Source organism: Alexandromys fortis, unplaced genomic scaffold (assembly GCF_014885135.2).
Source record: "Alexandromys fortis isolate MF-2015 unplaced genomic scaffold, M_Fortis_MF-2015_v1.1 scaffold_5, whole genome shotgun sequence".
NCBI classification, from domain to species: domain Eukaryota; kingdom Metazoa; phylum Chordata; class Mammalia; order Rodentia; family Cricetidae; genus Alexandromys; species Alexandromys fortis.
The window spans coordinates 27,110,685-27,133,230 of NW_026067924.1; the positions used below are offsets into that span (position 1 = coordinate 27,110,685).

The 22,546-nt window shown below is 42.7% G+C and overlaps 1 protein-coding gene across 1 annotated transcript in view; it reads right to left on the minus strand.

Moving 5' to 3' along the window:
* Adarb2 (adenosine deaminase RNA specific B2 (inactive)) overlaps positions 1-22,546 on the minus strand; it is a 541,704-nt gene that overhangs the window by 79,372 nt on the left and 439,786 nt on the right. Inside the window, exon 4 of the mRNA XM_050142297.1 lies at positions 6,542-6,656. Coding sequence (XP_049998254.1) covers positions 6,542-6,656 — 115 coding nt within the window. The remainder of the gene's footprint in view (positions 1-6,541; positions 6,657-22,546) is intronic.

The window sequence follows — 22,546 nt, forward strand, 5'->3', positions numbered from 1 at the left end:
CTTCAATAACAGTTTATTATGGAAATACTAGACATACCAGACTTACTTCATGAAGCCATGCTCTTAACTGTGTGGCTGACTGATGCTGTTGAGACTTAAGTCACCTTGCTCAGAATAGCCATTAAGGTAGCGTGAGAACCAATTCAAGACCTTATTCACAAATTCCTTTCCTTTGCTCATTTTTTTTTTTCTTGAGACAGATCTTTACCTGTAGTCCTGCCTGGTGAAGAACTTAATATATAGTCCAGAATTTCCTCAAACTTGTAGTACCCCACTGGCCTCAACCTCCTAACTGTTGAGGCTACAGGCATGATCCATCACACTAGGCTTTCCTGTGCATATTTTAAAGTAGAAATGCCGTTTCTTTTAAAAAAATTAAAATTTATTTATTTTATGCATATGAGTGTTTTGCCTGTGTGTATGTGTGTGCCACATGCACGCCTAGTGCTTGAGGATTTCAGAAAAGGTTGCAGATCCCCTGGAATTGGAGTTATGGATGGAGTTATGAGCCACCATGTCAGTGCTGAAAACCAAACCTGGGTCCTCTGCAAGAACAAGTTCTCTAAAACACTGAGACATTTCTTCAGCTCTGAATTTCTTTTCTTGATGATGGCCTGCCATAAAGAAAAGTGGCAGAGGTGAAAGACACTGATTTTGGAGCCAGAGGTTTAGATTAGAAGTGGCGTGCCAGGGTCCTTGGGGACAAGCCTCTGAGGGTGCTGTCAGTGGGGGAAGTGGGCTGGTTCCACGGACAGCCTCACCCACATGACTTAGCAATGTCTTAAAGGTTTATTATTTTTTACTTTCTTTTTTTTTTCTTTTGATTTTCGAGACAGGGTTTCTCTGTAGCTTTTTGGTTCCTGTCCTGGAACTAGCTTTTCTAGATCAGGCTGACCTCAAACTCACAGAGATCCGCCTGCCTCTGCCTCCCGAGTGCTGAGATTAAAGGCGTGCGCTACCACCGCCCGGCTTCACTCCCCTTTTTAAATAAAAAAAAGAAAACTAAGACACCAGGAAAAAGATACATAACTTGAAAATCTGCATGCTCGTTCTAGCCATTAGCATGAATTGAACAAGAGACATGAGTTCGAGTTAGTGATGGAAGGGAGAGTCTGTGACCTGGCTAGGATAGCTGCTCTCTCTTGGAAGGATTGTGTTGGTAGAGAATGAAACGTAATTCGAGATCACAGCCTGGCTCTGTGCCTAGTTATGTAGATGTTGTGTTACTGGTTTTCAATTCTTAGCGGTACTCAAAATATAAAAGAGTTAACTAGAATATAAGTATTATCAGTTAGGATCCTGTTATTAAAAATTACAGTTGTGGAATTTGGCTAGTAGGTAAAAGTCTGAGTGGCTGCCAAGAGAACTACCAGAATAGGAATCTAGGAAGCTGTGCAATCCAAGTGGAATAAAATCACACTTATTTAGTAATATCATAAAATCATATCTACAAAAATCACCAATGAAGGAGTATTAGATTGCAATAGCATTGCTTAATAGACATTTTGTAGAATCAAAAATAGGGAAATGTAGAACTAATGGGAACAAATTATCAAATTGGGTAGAATGTAGCTGTAGCTCTTAGGCCTTCCAAGAGAAGCTTCTTTTTGTAGTGGCTGGTGGTGCACGTAGAAACTCACAGCCAAAGCACAAAGAATAAATGTTTTTAGAGTGCTCAGCCGTAGAGGGGACATCTATATCATAGCTCCCCTCACTAAGGTCCAGGGAATATTGTTCCAGAGTGAGGTGGAGAGATTGAAAGCGTCAGAAGTAAGGGAGGACCAGGATGAAGCACTGCCCTCTGAAACGACGGGAACACTGCACTCGTGAGCTCACGGCAGCCATGGTGTTTGGCACAAAATCAGTGAGCTAACATTCTAGCATGTAGCCGGGAGATGTGCGAGTCACCACTCCTGCCGAGGACCTATTGGCAATTGATGACTTCTGGGAGAGCGAGGGTCAGGTTTCTTTAAGGGTGGTGGCTCCTGGCAGGTTGACCGCCCTTCAGTGGATGGCCCTACACCGATATGGGACACAAATTGGATTTAGTGGGTTAAAAAATATGGACATGAAGTTGGAAATGGGATGAGATCCTAAAGGAGTTGTGGATGAATATGATCAGAACACATTTTGTGTATGTAGAAATTCTCAAAGGATTATATAAAACAAATTCTATTGGGTAGAAGTGGGGAGCAATGAAATTGGGGAATATTAGTTTTTATTCATAAGTTCTTTCTTATTTGATTTTTTTAAATCACATGATCGGGATAATTAGATGAAGATAAAATATCAGTCTGCTCATAAGTATGTTTTTTTCCCCAATAGTATTCCTCATAATGGCTAAAAATAATATTCCTTCTGCAAATAGTGAAAATTAAATGAAGTTTATTTCAGAATCAGCTTAATTTATTGCATTTTGATTGGCACAGCACACACACCATCATCTCCTGGAATCCCTCAGGCATTTGTTTGAATGACTGAACTTGAATTCAGATTACATGGCCCATCAAATGTGAGTAAATGAATATTTACAAATACTTTTACTCATTACTTTGCAGGTTTCTTTATAATCTTTTCTAAATCAAAGTTTATTAACTATTCCCTTTATAACAGGAAAGCAAATTCCAGACATCGGTACTCTGGGGTCCACAGAGGACTAGTTACAAAGCCTTCCCTTGTAGAGACTCCCTTTCACACAATGAATAAATAAATCACCCGTGTAAAAAAACCGAGCGCTTGACAGCAACCGGGGCGTTATCTTCTCAAAAACCCTTGTGAAACATAACTGCTTTCCATGTAGAGCCTCAAAATAACTTCCAAAAATTGCCATTTTGAGTTTCCTATCAAAGTGGAAAGATGCTCAGGAACTAGAAACTATTGAAAACAGACTCGTAGAGTCATACTCATGCAGACTTATGAACTTGAACATTATTATACATGAGAAAGGAGGAGTGTCTCTTTCTCTCCCCACCAGTCTTATTAGAAACTTATGGGGCACTTTACATTTTTAAAAGTTGCCAAAGTTTTGTTCATGTGTTCTGAGGCTCTGTGTATGATGCTCTCTTAGGATTATTTTGTATTGATTATATATGTATATTTTTTAAATGACACATTCCCCAGGTGATTATCAGAGCCACAAGAGTAGGCACTTGGTCAGTTTTATTTTTTGCTGTTTCTCCAGAACCTCCGTGTTGTTGGCACTCAGCCCACAATATTGCATTAAAGATAACATGCGCATTAAAGTGCATTATATAGTATATGCATTATATATATAGTGCATTATATATAGTGCATTAAAAATAACATGACTACTAATGAACATTATATGTTTCTTACTATGGATTAGAATTCGTTTCTAGTTTCATTTCTGTTGCTATGATAAATATCTTAGCAAACATCAGGTTAGGGAGGAAAGGGTTTGTTCAGCTCACAAGTCAGGTTGCAGTCTGTCATTGAGGGGGAGTCAAGGCAAGAACTCAAGCAGTGAGTCACAGCACATTCACAGTGAAGAGAAGAGACTCACACATGTGTGAGGGTTTATTTCTTTACCTGCTTGATGCCGTCTAGAATTCTTGTCTCTCATACTGTTCAGAAACCCCTGTCTGGGGAATGGTGCCTCTCACAATAGGCTGCACCTACCTCTATCAATTAAAAATTAAAACAGTCTCACACAGACAAGTCCACATCTGTTCTAGGTAATCTCCATTAAGATTCTTGGCCAACACAATTCACACTCTATGCTTCTTTGTGTGTGTGTGTGTGCTTTTTAAATTTTTTTAAGGGAAAGAGAAAAACATGAAGAAACATAAAGAAAGATGAATCTGGGGGAGAGAAAAGATTATGATGAAAATATATTGTATTAACTTTTCAATAAATCAATAAAAGCATAAAAAAGCTTTTCCAGGTGAGTCTAAGTTATGTCAAGTAGACAGAAAAACCTAACCAGCAAGCCTTTTCTAAATGTATTACACACACATTTAACCTTCACTGTAACTCTACTAGGTGGGTATGCCTTTCATTAGTCTCATTTTTATGAGTGAGAAAACGAAGTCCCAGAGAGGTCAAGCAACCTGCCTAAAGTCGCACAGCTAGCAGTTGATGGAGCTGGGTTCATTTTGGCTCCCTCAATGGGCTGTTTGATTTTGAGTGGGAGGTTGAGTCTTTTCATGTAGCTTGGGGGTGAGTGCAAAGAGCCTTAGAGGCTGGGTAGCTAAACAAACCGGACTCTCTGAATGTGGTTGACAATGGAGGCGGACTGAGAAGCCAATGATAATGGTACTGGGATTTGATTCTACTGCATGTACTGGCTTTTTGGGATCCTAGTCTGTTTGGATGCATACCTTAATAGGCCTGGATGGAGGGGGGAGGGCCCTGGACTTCCCACAGGGTAGGGTACCCTGCCCTCTCTTAGGACTGGAAGGGGAGAGGGGAGGCTGACTGGGGGAGTGGGAGGGAAATGGGAGGAGGTGGAAATTTTGAATGGTATTATTTATAAAACAAAAATAAAATAAAATAAAATGTTTGAACAAAAAAAAAAAGACTGCACCCAACGCCATTGTCTTGTCAGAGGTTGCTTCAGCCCTGGATTTGGAACATTTCCTGTTTTGCAAGGGCAGATGTCATTCAATGAGTGAAAGGAGGGGAGGCAGCCCTCGTGGCGGCTCAGGCTTATGCATGACACCACATACAATAATATCATTGGAAAAAGCAAATTGCTTTGCCTTAGAATGGGATATTGTGTTTATAGAGCGATTCTCACTCTCCAAAGCATTTGATGTACTTTATCTTACAAATGACACTGTGAGGAAGCATTGCGATTTCCACTTTGCTCTGATGCAGGAATTGGAAAGGTTGGCTCGCGTACACTGTACCAGGTGTACGATGGGGCCCACGGGGTTGTTCTCCTGCTTCCTCGCTCTTGAATATTGGAGTGATTCCTAGGTGTCTAGAGTAACCGGGAAACTCTATAGTCATTTGATTTTTTTTTCATTTTTTAAGTGTAAATAATTTGGGACTCCAGATAGATAGTGTTTTTTCAGTCCTAGAAGTTCCTTACCTATACAAAGTCACATGTGAGTGTGAACCTTTTATTACTCCCTAATAATTTTGGTTTTATGACAATTGTTCTTTACTGTGGAGATAAAAAGGGTTGAGTTTACACAACCAGATGATTAATTACATTTGTTTAGCAACTGGGGAATTTCAGAAATCTCATTGTCCAAATCCAGCCATCGTTTCTCCCCACCTGGCAAACAGTAGCGGTGACTTCCTGTCAGGCCTTGTCATTATTGTTTCCTACGATGGGATTCCGTTTCTGAGAGCAGATTAAAAAGACGAGTCTGCATAAGAAGGAGGACGTTCACCTAGTAGTGTCTACCCCAGCAAGAGACCTGAAGACACTCAGGAGGCAGACACTTTGAGATGTACTCCAGTGTCTTGTCGTATCCCTCTGTGTCTTTTCCTGTTCTTTATGTCCCTTTGGATCTTTCCATGACCTTGTGGCTCTCCGTGTCTGCTATGTACTGTGTCCTGACTGGCTTCCGTATTTCTTTGCTGTCTCTCATGTCCTTTTCTGTTCCCACTATGTCACATCTTTGTTCTTTAATATCGTCTTAGGTACCTTTGGTGCCCCCTCCATTCTTTCCTCACAGCCATCTACTGGTGGGATGAATATATAGAGTGTACACTGAAAAGGACCCTCAGATATTCTTTGGCGAGAGAAGAAGATACTTTGACAGCCAACATCCCTTGGACAGTCCACCTCCACATCTGACTTCTTTTGTACACACTGACTCCATCGTTCTGCTCTGTGTTCGGACTCAATGCAGTGTGCTCGTTCTGTGTAAGTGACATCATCAGTCACCTCAGAAGTGACAGAGAAGTGGTGCAGAATATGCATTTCTCTCTCATTGTTAGTAAAAAGCTGATTGAATTTTCGGGGCAGAGAGAATGCTGAGAAGAAGGAGGGCCATGTCAGAGGAGTGCCAGCCAGATGCAGAAGGAGCAGGATGTGTTCAAGATGAGGTAGCAAGTCATGGGCCACGCGGCCATACATAGATTAGTAGAAATGGGTTAATTTAAGTTATAAGAGCTAGCTAAAACAAGCCTACGCTATTGGCTGAGCATTTATAGTTAATATTAATCTTCTTTGTGGTTATTTGGGAGTGGCTGCTGGGACACAGGAAAAACTCCACCTACAGAGGAGCAGAGCACCTCCTTAGCTATTGGCTTTAAGTGACTTATGTGGTATTCTGGCCTCCAACTCCAGCTTTTATAAACACCAGCATCATTCTTGAAAGTGAGGGCATGCATAAACATCTTATGGAATTCACGGGAATTAAGAGCATCAGAAGTTCTCACAATATTGCCAGTGCAGTTGTTCTGGAAGTAACAGTGGCCACTGACATCTTTGTGCTCCACATTGCCTGCCTTTGTCCATCTCCATTTGGTAGGAAGCATCCATAGACTCCTAGGACCAGGTTAATATTAACATTTCTTTCTGTGGAGACAAAAATTGCCACAGGAAAAGAAAGGTAGTTACCTTTTGTCATGACGATTCCTGCCAGTGTTTTGTGGCGGGCATACACAGATGTCAGGCCAACTGTCAGCTCACGGAACTTCTGTGTGACCAGCTGGGACACAGAGTCTGCAAAATCCTGTAAAACACAAGCATCAGTGCTCTTTGATGTGTTGGATAGAAGCAACTTGTGACAACAGGCTATGGCACACCTCTCTCCTCAGGTCTGCCTTGCACAGTCCTCCAGAGGAGTCCCCCACTTGCCTGCTGCTTGCTTCTCCTTGATCCAGGCTGTTAGGAAGGAGTTTAGTGTGAGGTATGAACCCCAAGCATTGCCTTTCCTGGAAGTTTAGCTTGTGCTTGGTTTGGTCCTTGCTCTGTATCTGGGCAGGTTCTTCCCTTCTGTTTGAGAGAGGCCCTGCTCAATATATCTGAGTAGGCCCCTGTTCTGTGTCTGAGCAGGTCACTGTCCTGTTTTTGAGCAGATTCCTGTCCTTGTGTCTGAACAGGTCACTTTCCTGTGTCTGAGCAGGTCTCTGCTCTGTGCCCTTTACTGAGCAGGTAACCTTTACATGAAAACACACAGTTCCTTCCTATCCTTGTCCTGCATAGCAGCACTCTCAGAGGAGACATTCAGGTGAAACTTGAGAAAAATCCTGAAAGAGCTGCAGGGTGATTCACATTCACTATTGGTCTGCTTTCTTTTTAGACAGTAGTTCTCAACCTTCCCAAGGCTGCGACCCTTTAATACAGTTCCTCATATTATTGTGACCCCTGACCGTAATGTTATTTTGTTACTACTTTATAACTTCAATTTTCCTACTGTTATGAATCATAATGTCACCATTTGATATACAGGATATTTGACACATAACTGCAAAGGGGTCGTGAACCAGACTGAGAACCACTGTTTTAGATTCAGAGACCAGTGTTTAAGTAGTCAGAATACCTCAGGCTACTCTTCTGGAGAACTGGTCACCCCAGCTTGTGCCATAACCTCCCTTCTCATCTTCAGACAGATAAACACACGAACACAAGTGTGCACGTATGAGAAGATACAGCATGTATTGCACATAGCATATACATGCACACACATGTGCACACAAATATAAATACACTCACAGTACATGAGTACTGTACACATGCATGTAGGCACACATGTATACACACATATACATGTATGTTCATACACATAAGCCATACATATATACATATGTACACACACTTATTCTAAGGCCAACTCACACTTCCCTTAAAGCAGTAAGTGTACAGTGAATAGCAAGGCCTAGAAGGTGTGACTCTGTGCCCACCCCTCCCCAGGTCCTGTAGCTGCAGCCTCGTGTTCTAGTTTTGGAACCCCACGTCTTTTCACTAGAGAAACTTGCATGGTGTGACTGTCACAAGCGGCACAGGAATTGCTTGGAATCCCAATTCGGAAGTCTATGAGCTGGGATAAGTCATTCAAAACCTCTGAGCCCTGATTAACCAATTTACAAGGTCATCCTTTTAATTTTCATCTGATCGTGTTTTGGGAATGATTAAACGGATTATCACTTCTTAGATGCTTAGCACAGTGCATCACACTTGGTGAGTGCTCAGTAATGATGCTGCAACTGTTATTCTTTTCATTATCATCTCTGGCCCTTGCAGGTAGTGACAAAATTTTTCTGCAGCCAAATAAAAATATCCAATATCAAACTATGATTTTTTTTAGTGAGTTAGATATTAATGTTTCCATCATGTGCACTTTGATACTGTGCAGACAACTGAATCTTAGACATCTGTTATATAAAACTAAGAGATAAATTGGCAGGTCAAAGCTTTCATTTGTGTGTAATAAAGTATGTTCATGTGCAAACAGGGCTGTCTCAGGAAACAATCCTGCTCACAAAAATAACCCCAAAATTTCTCCTGCCAATTCTTCATCGATGAAGGGTGGGCAGTAGGGAGGCCAGGGCTGCCTCTTCCCAGCACAGACGCTGGGCTTTGACAGCCTTGTTTTCTACGCTGCTGTCGCTGTCCTGGCAGGTGCTTGTGTTTTGAAATGCTTTGTAAATCACTATGGAAACTCTACAACGGACAGACACTCCAAAAACTGGGCTTCCCCTAAGTGGCTGTAGTGCTGTGTGGGGAGGGAAGAGGCAGGCCCTGAGTTTTCTGGACTTTCCTTTAGATAACTTCTCCCCATCATTCTTCCACTCGAGCTGCTTGGAGAGAGATCACGACATCCAGGGACTTGACAGAGAGGCAGGATTTTATCAATGAATCCTGGATCGGCTTGAGGCTGCCCTATCCTTTTATGTCTTAGAGACTGAGGTCTAAAGTCTACATTTCTAGACTCTTTGTGTACTAAGACATGGTGCTGGGGAATGACTGTAACTTGGGGGCTTAGAACAGTAGAATATAGCCTATCATGGTTCTGGAGGCTGAAGCCCAAGGTTCACTTATCACAGGGCTGTGCTCCCTTGGAAGGGGTCAGAAGAAGATCCTTCCCACCTCGTTCAGTGTCTGGTGCTCCACAGTTTATCACTAGGGGCAGGCCTTCAGGTTTTATAGCCTGATCCCATTCTCTGGTCTTCTCTCTGCTTCTTGACTGTGGACCCAGTGTGGTGATTGGCCCATACTCCATACCTTCCCTGTGTGATGTGCTGTGATAGAGAAAGAGTTTCAGCATCTCCAGCTGGGGATAGGAAGGGACCCAAGGTTTGGCTGACATGTACAGTTCCTCCTCTTAGGGATACAAATGGTGTCAAGTGCTCACCACGAGATCCCGGAGAAAATGACCAAAACAGCTTCTCAGGGAATAGGGCGGCCCCTCTCACAGGGGCTGTGTGGTGGGTATGGGGCCACCTGCTTTGTCTTTCCAGAGCTACTAGGTATCCTCAAAGGGGGGTGTTCTAGAAACCAGATTCGATGGTGCAGGCCTGGCTCTTAGAGTCCTAAATTCCATGCAAGACCTTATGTTTTGAGGTCTTGTGCAGGTTTGGGAAATTGGATGAAGCTGCCCACCCCGGATCTTGAGCCTGCTGCATCTACACCCACAGTCCCCTGCTGGGTCCCATTTGGTCAAAGTAATGAGAAAAGCTTGGGCTAATGCTGATGTTTGATATAAATTGAACCTTGAAGGAAGAGAATGGGATTTCTTGTGTTTCCTTCCTTAAATTTCTATTTTTCAGGCGAGAGAATGAATTTGTCCCCCTTCCCCTGCTCAGCTCTGTAGCACACCAGCAGATATGCTACCGACAAGCGCATCCTAGATGTCCATCTTTCGGGAATGACTGCCCTACCCTGGAGGCAATGACACCCTGGTCATCTCTACACAACATTTGTCTTTTTATCTTGGGAGTCAGTTTCTAGTTTCTCATGCATGTTAATCTCTTTCCTAAGCTTTACAAAGAGCAGAGTCTATAAGTGTCTTCTAAAGTCTCTTTCTTGGCACTGGGCATTGTGTCTTCCTTAGAGTTATTCTGAACAGCATGTTTAATTGTCCTTTCTTTCTATCACGAAATATTTCAGTGTTCAAGGATGATAACAAGGCCTTACAGAGGGAAATTTCTTAACTGTTTTGTACACGCCTGATAAAGCTCCCACTGAAGTCCCCAGAATAAGATTCCCTCCAAACACTGAGTAATTACATAGATTACAGAAGACCAATGTCATTTTGGAGATCTAAATATCATGCTGTCTCTGTTAGGGATGGAAAGAAATGCAGACAACAGAGACTTGGGGCCTTTGTATGCATTATGTCATTAATCCTCCCAAAGAGGGTACTGCCTTTTATCCTCTTTAGTTACTCAAGTGATGCCACCAAAGTCACCTGGCCAGGATGTGACAGACACAGAATTTAACCTCCCTTCCACATATGTCTTAGACTTTCCATGCTGAATTGGTAACCTAATTGCTCCAGCAAGAAGCAAGATTCATGTCTTAAGACTCCCCACAGACTTAGTTCCATCTGCAAGCCCTGTTTGTAACTGGACATAACCGAATGTGTACTGTCATCTCGAGGAGGGTCAGGGTGTACACAGAAGGCCCAAGATCCCTTGACACCCTCTGAGCTGGTATCCCAGGATGCTTTGCACCCATTATGAGTTAATTAGCCCTGAGCCGCAGCCATCCCCTAATGGAGTCATTTGAGGAAATGCTGAAGCAGAACAAATCACATTTGGTTTGGATCTCAGCATTTCCACAGATGATGGCTTCCTCGACTCACTTGGTTTGGCAAAGCACATGGGCCGATGGGACTTCAGGTGCTGTTCGCAGAGTGACAGAGACCTCTAGCTAGCACAGATGGCTTAGAACTGAGAAAAACAGCAGAGTGAGACTGTTCACGGGGGCGGGGTTTCCCTTATCTGGCCACTTCCAGGAGGCCTAAGATACAGCCCCCAATGATTAGGTTACAGACCTTGGCATTCCACACTCAGTCTTGGGAAGGCCATGTCAAGGCCATCAGTAACTGTTCCCTGCCAGGGCGGGTAGGTGGGGGCTTCATCCTCTCAACACACACAGATACTCTGGCTGTCATACCACTTGTTAATCTGTGATATGCCATTCTGTCTCTGGTCCTTTAAATCCCAGAGACTGGTGAGATGGCTCAGTGGGTGAAGGTCTTGTTTACTTCCAAGCTTGTTGACTTGCGTTCTATTCCCAGTACCCACATGATGGAAAGAGAAAACCAGTGGCCACAAGTTGTCTTCTGGATTCCATCTGAGTACCATGGACATACACCCTTTCCCACATAGACACATATATCCAAATAAAATGTATTAAAAATTTAAAAACCCTATATTCTTTGTTTGCAGTATTTGGACATTTTTTCTCTTGTTTACAGCCCACCAGTGCTCAGAACGCTAGCAATATCCATGTGAGATTAAAGCAGAATTTTGTCTTGTATGATAATATTTAGCAGTTTCATGTTTTTAATGACATGAGCCACCTAAGGCTACCTTTATGATTGGGAATTGTTTGTGTTTGTTGTGCACTTGCTTTGCTCCACTGTAGCACCGTGTGTGCTCATGAATGTCATGAACAATGGTGCACATCTTGAACGGATGACTGAGAATATGAATTCATAAAATCCTCAGGTGTGAACTAAATGGACATATGCATGATCATCTAAGGGCTAAAATTTTCAGGGAAGAGTTGATAATTTTCCTTTGTTAGTGACCCTCGACATTCCTTCCAGCTGTAACACATAGTCTTTGTCTGCAGACCCTGCCATAGCAGATTCCTACAGACTTCCTGGCTTAAACAGCAGCTATGCCCTTGCTCACAGTTCTGAAGGCTGAAAGTCCTAGATTAAGGTGTGAGCAATCGAATAAGTTTCATGCTGAGCCTCTTCTCTTGGCTTGTGTGCACCGCCACCCTACTGTGTGCTCACGTAGCCTCTTCCTGTTGTGTGGATAAAGGGAGAAAGCAAGAACGAGCACTCTATTGTCTTTTCTTTAAGGGTACTAACCATGGAGTCAGGGCCCTAATATTGTTTGACTTTGCTACTTCCTTAGAGGTCCCACTTCCAAATACAATCACTTGGCACATAGGGCTTCAAACATGTATTCGGGACACACACTTGATCAATAGCATTCTACCCGCCTCCTATTTATGTTCTTTTGCATGGCAAAACATACATTCATTCCAAATGCCCAATAGTCTTAACTCAGTCCAGCATCAATGCTAAAATTTCAAGCCTAGAATCTGTTTTAAATAAAATCTAAATAATGTGTGGGTAGGACGTCAGGTATAGGTCATTATATGGCAAATTTCTCCCCTAGCCACCTAGGAGTGGGGTGTCCTGGGGTGGGGTGTCTCAGATTTCAAGGACCATGTCTATGTTTTCTTACTGGCCAGTTGTAAGCATTTTCAGTATGAAAGTAGTCATTATGGAAGCTTCAGGTGTATGGAATTTTAATTTCTACCTTGTGGATTCACATGGATGAAGCCACAAAGCATGGAGTGTCTGCTTTGTGCCAGATGAACTTGGACCAGGAGAAAGAGAATTTGAGTGCTCAGGGATTTGTTTTGGAGATCTCCCCCTAACTTGGGTGCAAAGTTACTGAATGTTGCTCTGTATCTCATCAGCTGGGGCTCGGCAGCAGCCATGACAGATGCACAGACTGTGGTTGCCTTCACCCGTCATGCCTGGGCAAGGGCTCCGGGCAGACATGACAGCTGCCGTCTCTAGCCCAAGCAGGCTCCATGAGGGTGTTCCCCACTAGAATCGCCTTTGCTGTAACTTTTTTTTTTTTTGTTATTTTGGAAAACACTTTGAAGAATCTGTGCACTTTATACTGAGCCCGTTTCTTAACTAATGTTTCACAAAGGTGAATGGAAGAAGAAGAAAGAGAAAAACACATCAAGGATTTCTTTAACTTTTCTTACTTTGGGTGGTTAACTCACTTAAATAAGGACAACTTTTCAGTTGTGCGTTAGGATTTATTTCTCTGTTGTTTAACCAGAATTACTTTCTGTGATCTCTTTAACGAGTCTTGCTCATGGCTCCAACATGAGACTCTTCACTTCCCTTTGAAGATCATAACAAGTATAAGCAGCTGACTTCTATTAATAATCTAAACCACCCCTAATACCCCACCTCCCCTAATGCCCTACCACCCATAATACCCCAGCTTTCCTAATACCCTACCTTCCCTAATACTCCATCTGCCCTAATACCCCACCTCCCCTAATGCCCCACCGCCCCTAATACCCCACCTGTCCTAATGCCCCACCTGCCTTAATACTGCCACATCCCACAAGTTCTTGTCTCCTAGAATTGATAACAGAACATGATCTGGAGTCATGTTCATTATGGATTCTTAGCCCCCTCATTCTGTCAGAACAAATTTGGTGTTTGTTTTATTTTTGTCTTGAGGTAGAGGCTTACCATACTGACTTAGGCTAATGTTGAACTCTTGGGCTCAAATCCTCTTGTCTCAGCCTCCTGATACTAGATGTATGTCACAGAGTCAGCTCACTTAGAATTTTAAAAATTCAGAGGCCTATACTACCTTTGTGTTTGACAATTATGTTATCTATCTATCTATCTATCTATCTATCTATCTATCTATCTATCTGCCTATCTATCTATATCTATCATTTATCTCTATCCATCTATTTAGATATCATCTATTTATTCTCTTTGACTTTCTTTTATGTATGTGTGTATTGACCTACCATATCATATCTTTTTAAGACATCTTTCTGTGTAGCCAGGCTAGCCTTAAACTCATGCCTCAGTCTCCCAGGCGCAGGCATTTCAGGCCTGTATTACCATACAAGGCTTAAACATGCACATTTTAATTACTGTCCCAAATCACTTTTATTTATTTACCTACTTATTCATTTGTGTGTTTACAAGTGTGCCTGAGTACATGTGTAGGCATGAGCACACACATGGAAACTGGAGAACAACTTCAGGTGTCATTCTCCAGGAGCTGTACACATTTTTTTTATTAATTGACTTTGTTATTTGGCAACTATAACAAATAACAAATATTTGTATATTATATCTACATAGCAACAGTACATATATAAACATACCCTGACTACTCTCTCCAGTACCCTTTTTATCCCCCTCCATCACTGTCAACTCTCACTCATCCCTATTATTTCCTTACTCAGATTCACGTTGTTTTGGTTTTTATTTGTGACTCATTTAGTTTCCAGGACTCACTATGTGGCAATTTGGTTGGAATTATCCATTGGAGTCTGATGGTGTCATCAGAGGGTACACAAGTGAAGGCAAAGATGCTCCCTGAATCTATTGTTAGCAAAGAATTCAGCAGCAAGGTGTAGGGCCCCCTGGATTCTCCCTTTCCACACCTGACTATTGTGGGATTCATTCTTTTGCAGATGCAGGGCAGACCTCCCCAGATGCAAGAGTTCACGAGTGCAATGACTGTGTCTTGCCCAGAAAACACTTCTCAACTCTTCTCCCTAGTTTTCGTTCTTAATTGTTTTGTCTCCTTCTTTCTTGATATTTTCCGAGTCTTATATGGGTTTTAGAAATATGGCCTATTTAGGGCTGAACCTTGTTCGTCATGTATTCGCTACACCCCGTGCAGACATGAGTTTCTACATTTACCACTGTTCACTAGAAGGAGGGACAGGGAATGCCACTGGCATCTGAGGATTGCTGGTCAGCAACCCCCAGGGACCTGCCTCTCTCTGCATCCCTAGATCTGTGCCACCTTCCCCACAATCTTAGGTGGACACAGAGGGATATAAACTCATGCTTGTGTGGCAAACACTTTACTAACTAATCTACCTGCCCCCTCCAATCCTTAGATCAATTTAAAAGTGTGTTTACAAAGGAAACTTTGGTAGAATGTTCATGTACTTCTTGTAGCTTATGTGGTTTTGAACAAGTTATTATTATTTTATTTTCAGACCTTCAAGAATCATTAGGGAAAATGTTGGCTTTAGGAAGGTCCAGAGAAATCATAGTTTCGAGCTTTTCTGCTCTTTTTTTTTTAAAAAAAATATTTATTTATTTATTTATTTNCAGGTCTGAAGCTTACTATAGGAGATTTAAGCAAATATCAGTCCATTAGTTTGAAGTTTTTGCTATTATCATTGATAATTGAATACAATTTTTTAAAATATTTATTTATTTATTTATTTATTATTTATTTATTTATTTATTTATTTATTTATTTATATGTATACATATTCTGTCTGCATGTGAATCTCCAGGCCAGAAGAGGGCACCTGACTTTATTACAGATGGTTGTGAGCCACCATGTGGTTGCTGGGAATTGAACTCAGAACCTTTGGAAGAGTAGGCAATGCTCTTAACCACTGAGCCATCTCTCCAGCCCCTCTGCTCTTTTTTTTAGTCAATTTTTTAAAAAAAGGACTTACATATTTATTATGTATACAATGTTCTGCCTGCATGTATGCCTGCAGGCCAGAAGAGGGCACCAGATCTCATTATAGCTGGTTGTGAGCCACCTGTGGTTGCTGGGAATTGAACTTAGGTTCTCTGGAAGAGCAGCCAGTGCTCTTAACTTCTGAGCCATCTCTCCAACCTGAGCTTTCCTGCTCTTCATCTTTCCATTTTCCTTTTCCCACGAAAGTCCTTCACTTGTCCGCTGTTTCCACAGTGAGGATATTTTAAATGATGCATCTCTATGTAGTTTTAGTAGTTGAATTTGTATATGTAAATGACAATATTTTTGATTATATAGGGGTTAGAAGCAAGACAGAAATTTGGGATTCTTACAGGGAAGTATAGATGTCTAATTGGACACTAGAGTTCATCATTTTGATTATGGGGTACTAATGCAGTCAACTTGGTTTATTGCAAACCTCATTCAATAGGTCTTGCAGTGATTTCATTTGCATTTCCACCTGACAACTGGTTTACACCAGAAGCACCTAAAATGCTCACATTTGAACTTGCATTTGATTAGCATTTTTTGGCATGCACATGTATATGCTGTATGCGTGTGTGCATGTATTTTTGTGCTTGCATGTGTGTGGGTATAGATGTGGGGGGCCAGATGAAGATATCAGAAACCTTCATGATTGTTCTCTGCCTTATATACTGAGTCAAGATCTCTCTTTAACCTAGAGAGCACTGATTCCCTTAGTCTGTCTAGCCAGTTTGCTTCAAAAATCTCTTGTCTTTCCCTCCTGTGTGCTGGGATTCCAGGCAGGCCATCATGCTACCTGTCAGGGTTCTAAACTCTAGTTCATGTGTGTTTGGCTTTACCCACTGAGACATTTTTGTAGTCCCTGCTTGGTTTTATAAATTCGAATTCCAAGTCATGTTTACAGTACTGCAGTTAAAAAAATGTGTGCAAATTTAGCACAAAACAGTTTAAAAAACAAGTGAGTTTGTGAGCCAAGCTATACTGTATTATTACTTTGAGGCTTAGTATAAGACACCTCACCCTACTTGGAGGACAAAGACATCACACTGTATATCAGGAGCAACATGCACCTCTGTGCCATCACCTTTGACTGTGTACAAGCCTGTGCAGTAACAACTTTGGGGATTATAACACGTGCCTATAGTTTCTGCCTATTTGAGCTTTGAACTTGAATCATAGGAGCCAGACTATTGATTATCCTTTCTCATTGCTGTGACCTGATGAGAAGCAATTAATAGGAGGAGAGTTTTATTGGCTTATACTCTGGGGATCTAGTCTACTATGGTTGAGGAGGCATGATAGCCAGGCTGGCTCTGTCCGTGGTGGCAGGAGGTAAGGCATGGTAGGCCAGGTAGTAGAGAGCTAGACAGGAACCAGGGCTGGGCTATACCTCCAAAGGCTTCCCCCAGTGACCTATCGCATCAGCCAGACAACAGCTTCTCATGGCTCCATAACCTCCCAAAGAGTGCCACCAGTTAGCGACTGAGTGTTCAAACACATGTGCCTGTGGGGGCCACTTCACACAGAAGCTGTAAGGAAACACAAACAAACCTAAGCTCGCTTCTCAACAGTTGAATTGCCAGCTCCTTCATAAAGGCTACCTGGATGTAGAACTCTTGGTGTTCGTTAGTCTCCTCCTGACTCCTATAGATTAGAAACTGAGCTCCCTCTTGATATTGCTTGTCCTGGTGTGTTTCTGCCTCCTTTCTGTGTCCTATATGCACACTGTTTCCTAGCTATTGCAGACAAGCAGCTACTATTTTAATCGAATCTGTATTGCTTAACAGCAATGAAGGCAAACGACACTGAGTTTACCAAGCATCAAACACTTCCTTTACCTGCATTCTTTGTTCTTGACCTCACAAACTGCTTTGTGGTTAAAGTTATGCCTCCATCTCTATTTTCATTTGTGAATTAACTATAGGATATATAGCCCATTATGCATGTCTTGTAGGTTATATGGATGAACCACACTGGTGCCCTGAGATTTCTTCAGAGTCATAGTGTGATGGACAGCTTGAACTTTTGCTACACTTTCAGCCTCCTTAGATGAATTGTCAAGAGTGCTACTGGCCTGGGGAACTTAACACCTTTCACTGTGAGTGCACTGGCTCTTGCCACCTGCCTCCGTCCCTCCAGCAGTGACTGCGCATCACTCTTTCCAGCCTCTTGATCATCAGCGAAAACTCTGCTGGGACCACTTCAATGCCATTTCATCTCGCCACCTGTGTCACAGGGGGTTGTGAGTCCTGTCATATGGATGTGGATATTTTAAGGGATGTGGTAACCTGGCCAAAGGTTTTGTTTTTAAACAAGTTAAGGCTAGACTACAGTGGTTTTGTCTAAGTTCTGGGCTGTCTCAGCATGCTATCTGATGCTCCTTTGAGGCTATTCCGTGAATGGTGTCAGGACAGAAATCTGATCATATAGTACAAATCCTTCAAAACCAGAAAGAAAGGCTTGGCCAATAAAATGCTTCCTGTGCAAACGTGTGTTTGCTTGAGTTTGTTTTCCAGAACCAAGGGAAAAAGGCAAGGTGTGCTGGTGAACGCTGGTAAAACCAGGGCTGGGTTAACAGAGACAGATGGGGTCTTAGGGTTTGCTGGCCAGTCAGTTTAGTTTGATCAGTAAGCCTCAGGCCTCAGTGAGAGACCATGTCTCAAAAACCAAGGTGGACACTTCCTGAAGAATATTACCCAAGGCTGATCTCCGGCCTCCACATGCACGTGCTCACGTTCGGACCTGCATGCACAGCTACACATGTGCACTTGTCACACACAAGCAAGTCTATCTATGTAGTCTGGGTCCAGCTTTGAAGAACTGAGTGTGGGAGGGGCTGCAGATCCTCTATGGTATATCCATGGTTACTGTGTAGAAAGACACAGTGTCCCTAGAAGCCCCACCTCCCTGGAGGACAGGTGACAGCCTGAGAGTTAGGACAGGGGCAGGCTAGAGTTTCCTCTGAGGTACAGAGAGCACTCTTCAGGGAGACTCTAAAGCTGCTCCACAAAGCCGGGACTAATCAACAGTTGGCCACATCAATTCTTCATTAAATATGAAGAAGAGAGCCATCCAGCTGTACTCGTTATTGTTGGTAATTTAGCAATTTAGAAAATGCCTGCTAAAGGGTCCCTTGGTAGCAGGGGAGGGTTAATGTGTCTTCTACAGTCATTCAGAGGCCTCCCAGGATACCATTTATACAGTGAGAGGGAGGAACCACCTCCATGATACTTAGTGAAACAGCCCTGGCTTCAATCACGAGGGATGGATGTTGGCTGTGGAGGTTGGTGGTAGAGCAGGGTTTCTTGAGAGAGAGAGAGAGAGAGAGAGAGAGAGAGAGAGAGAGAGAGAGAGAGTCCCGAGGGACTCTGTCAGGCTTCTTTAGGACCTAGATTCCCCACAGATCTAGAGACCCAGCGGGGAAGCTTTTAATGACCAAATTGGCATGAACTGGACATTTGGAGCAGAAGCAGTCACAGGAGAGAGGATCTGGCTTCTTGTTAAATGATAGCGATCAGGTGCTTCCCATTCCAAAGGTTAAGTGGGGAAGCTGACCCACATTTAATGAGCGGCGTATTACTGTACTTCATAGGAACAGTAGACAAAACGCCATGTGTGCTTCTGCCTTTATTTGCCTGCATTTTACCTCTTGGCCCTGATTACCATAGCAAATTGCCAGCATTATTCAAATCAGAAAAATAAACTTTAAATGGGAACATTGCAAGACTCAAACTTTATTCATTTCCAGTGCTAATATTTTGAGTGGCATAAATAAATAAATTGTGTTCAAATTTGCAATAGTAGTCCTCAGGGTAAAACTGACATTCAGCCAAAGTGGTAGGGATATTAAAATCAATAGATTATAGGGGAGAAAGCCTTTGGTAAATATTTTTTTGCTGAAATCCCATCTTTGTGTTTATGATGCTGAAATATCTGAAAGGTTAGATTTGCATGTGGGTTGGGCAAGGCCAGATCTGGGAACCCAGACTGCAACATTCTTGTTGCTCCTTTCTCCTGTGAATTTTGTTTCGCGGGACGGAGTGGTGCATGGTGAGGGCTGTGATGACCGGGGCTTTGGGGGTAGGACAAGTGTTCACATGGTAATGGTGTACATCCTCCGTGCCATGCAACAGATTTGTGCTTCTCTTGAACAATGCAGCCTTCCAGAACTGGGAAGGCAGGAGCAATGCTTCTTAGGTAAACAAGCAAAAACACTCAGTGAGACAGCAAATCAAGGGTTAGAGAAAAGCAGAGAAAGTGTTGGCTGATCTCCAATTTCTGTCTTAATATTCGTGTATGCCTCTGTAAAAAAAGAAAAGCAGTCTGGATATCTTGGTCACGAGTCCTGTTTGCTGACAATTATAATAAAGCCTCATTAATTTTAGCATCAAGGACTGCTGAAAATCACTGTCAACTAAGCAATTCAAATTGTCTGACTATTCAGCTCTTTTGTGTCTCACATTACCTACAGACTGACAGAAGTGCCGAATGAAGGCACGGGAAATGAAAGTCTTCTGTTGTGACCATAGCAGTGTGGGAAAGACCCGACACTTGGAGTCAGAGCTGCGGTTGGCTTCTGCCAATGTCTTCATCAAACTGCGCCACTGCTAAGAGACCGTTAGCATCTCTGAACATCAGTTCCTCACATAGAAGAGGCATCGTAACGACAACCCCTGGAAGCTCAGGTTCTGAGTCACAGCACATACCTATACCTATCAGCACTGCTGTGGACCCTTCCTGGAGGATGCATTTTTAAGGATGGGGAGCAACCTTTCTGAACACAAGCAGACGTGCATTTTAAGGAGCATCTTCAGTGTCGTTTTTTTGGCTGGCAGCAGTACAAGATTGCAGGCGGCATCTCAGGGGTCTTTTCTCTGTTCTAGTTGTTCTGAGATCCAGAATCGCCACATTTGTGGCAGATTTAACTCTTCAGTCATAGCTGCTTAGCAACTTCGGTCTCACTGGTCATCACACAATGATCCTTTACTTCTCCCATCTACCAACTCTTTTCTCAGCAACTGATCCAACCGATAGGGCTGGCACATATCTTTTTTTTTTCTCTTGGGGAATGTCTGGAGAGGACCAGGGGAGAGGAACTGAGTTTAGTTGAGCAATCTAACAATAGCAAACTCAACCTGGCCCTTTTTGGGAGCTTTCTGGGGGATAGGGTCTGGATTCCGTTGAACTATCCTGTCTAATTCCAAATGGAGCACAAGAGAGCAAGCCATGATGGGAACTTCTCTAATAGTGAACTTGTGAACAATCTTAATTATGCTATTCTCTGCAGTAATGGTGACCAACAGAAATTTCATTTAAATATTGTTTATCCTGGGAGATTTTACAGATTAGGACTTCAGAATGGGTGGTGTGAAGATATAGGAATTCAGATTAATACTCTGACGTTGTTGCTTAGGTGAGGTATGACATATCACAAGCAGGTTTTGATTTCCTCAGCTCTCAAATAGGAATGGTGTCTACATTAGACAGGGATGTGATTGCTTTAATAATTTGTGCATCTAAGATTTATACCAGGACCTAATATGGTTCTTTAGCATCTAGCACTCACATTTGAATGGTACGGGGCAGGAAGACAGCTTAGCCAGTGAGCACTTCCCCATGTGTGAGGACCTGAGTTCCAGCCTCAGAATCCATGTGAAAAGGTCAGCATGGTGGCCTGCAAGCCTGGGGGACGCAGAGACAGATACACTGGTGGGGATTCACTTGAGTTAGCCTGTTCTACCTGGTGAGCTCCAGGACAAAGGAGGGACCCAGCTGCTGAATGCAAACCCAACCCAACCAAACCCAACCCAGAAGATGGCACCCGAGGAAGGCAACCACGGGAGACCTCTGGCCTCCAGGCATACACACACACACACACACACACACACACACACACACACACCCCTCTACCTGCGTTCACTAGAGCATACTGACACCCTCCTCACTCAGAAATGATTAGCTGTGTTATTATTATCCACCCTTACGCCAACATGAGTTTTCTTAGGGAAAAATGTAGGAACACCGAACACTTATTTGCATTTTAAGATTCAAGTTTTCTCCATTGTAGGCTGTTTAAATGATGCATTTTGATGTGTTAAGCAGGCAACTTTGGGAAGGTATGTGTTCAACTAATCTTTTCTCAAATATGTCTTCAATGTCAAAGTGCTTACTTTGACTCCCTCCCTCCTGGCTGGGTTAATGCTGTCTGACCACACAGGTACCCTGTGATTCATTTTTCCGAATTCCTGGTGTCATCTACTTTAGAAGAACTTGGATAATGGTTTGGATGATGAGGAATGTAAAGCTATGGATCTGACCTTCACTCTACACCCACGGACACAGGTGTGGGTGTATTTTGGCTCTGAAAACTAAGGAGAAATTACATGCCTATCAACCATCTCATTTAGTCATTTTTAGTAAAAACATTGTGATTTTTTTGGACATGGAAATGCTTATTAATTAAATTCATCTTACAGCCTTTTATTACATTTAAAATAATTATTTCATAAAAGTTGGGAGCCAGTCTCTTCAGCCACCCAGCATTCAAACACTAGGAACTACTATTCGGAGTTATGCGGTCCTGTGTTAGCTACTTGCTCTCCTCATGTCTTGTTCTCTGACTTAAGTGCTCCTTCCTCTGGCCCCATGACTTGTGTCATTATTTTGTGACTGGTGACATGTACACCATCTTTATTCGACTTGTGCCCCCAGGATGAGCACTTTACGTCATCTTTGCTTTCCCAACATCTGGTAGATGTGCATGGTTTATCCTAAGCAGACTGTGCACTTGACTTTGGAAGGTCTGCACAGCCACAACTGGCCTCAGAAACCTTCCTCAAATGGGGATAGGGAGGAGCTGAGAAGTATTCATCAGGGCCGTTTTCATGGACAAGCTGTGCTGTCTCCAGAGCAGGCTGGGAAGAAGCCGTAGTGGTGATATTACTTCCCAAGCATCTTTGCTTTTATTTCATCTCCTTACTTGTCCCCTAAGGGGAAGAATCAATCAAAATTTATTGAGCAAAGTACTAATGAAATACAGAAACAAACCAAACAAGGTTACTTTCTCTCTCTCTCTCTCTCTCTCTCTCTCTCTCTCTCTCTCTCTCTCACACACACACACACACACACACACACACACACACACACACACACACAC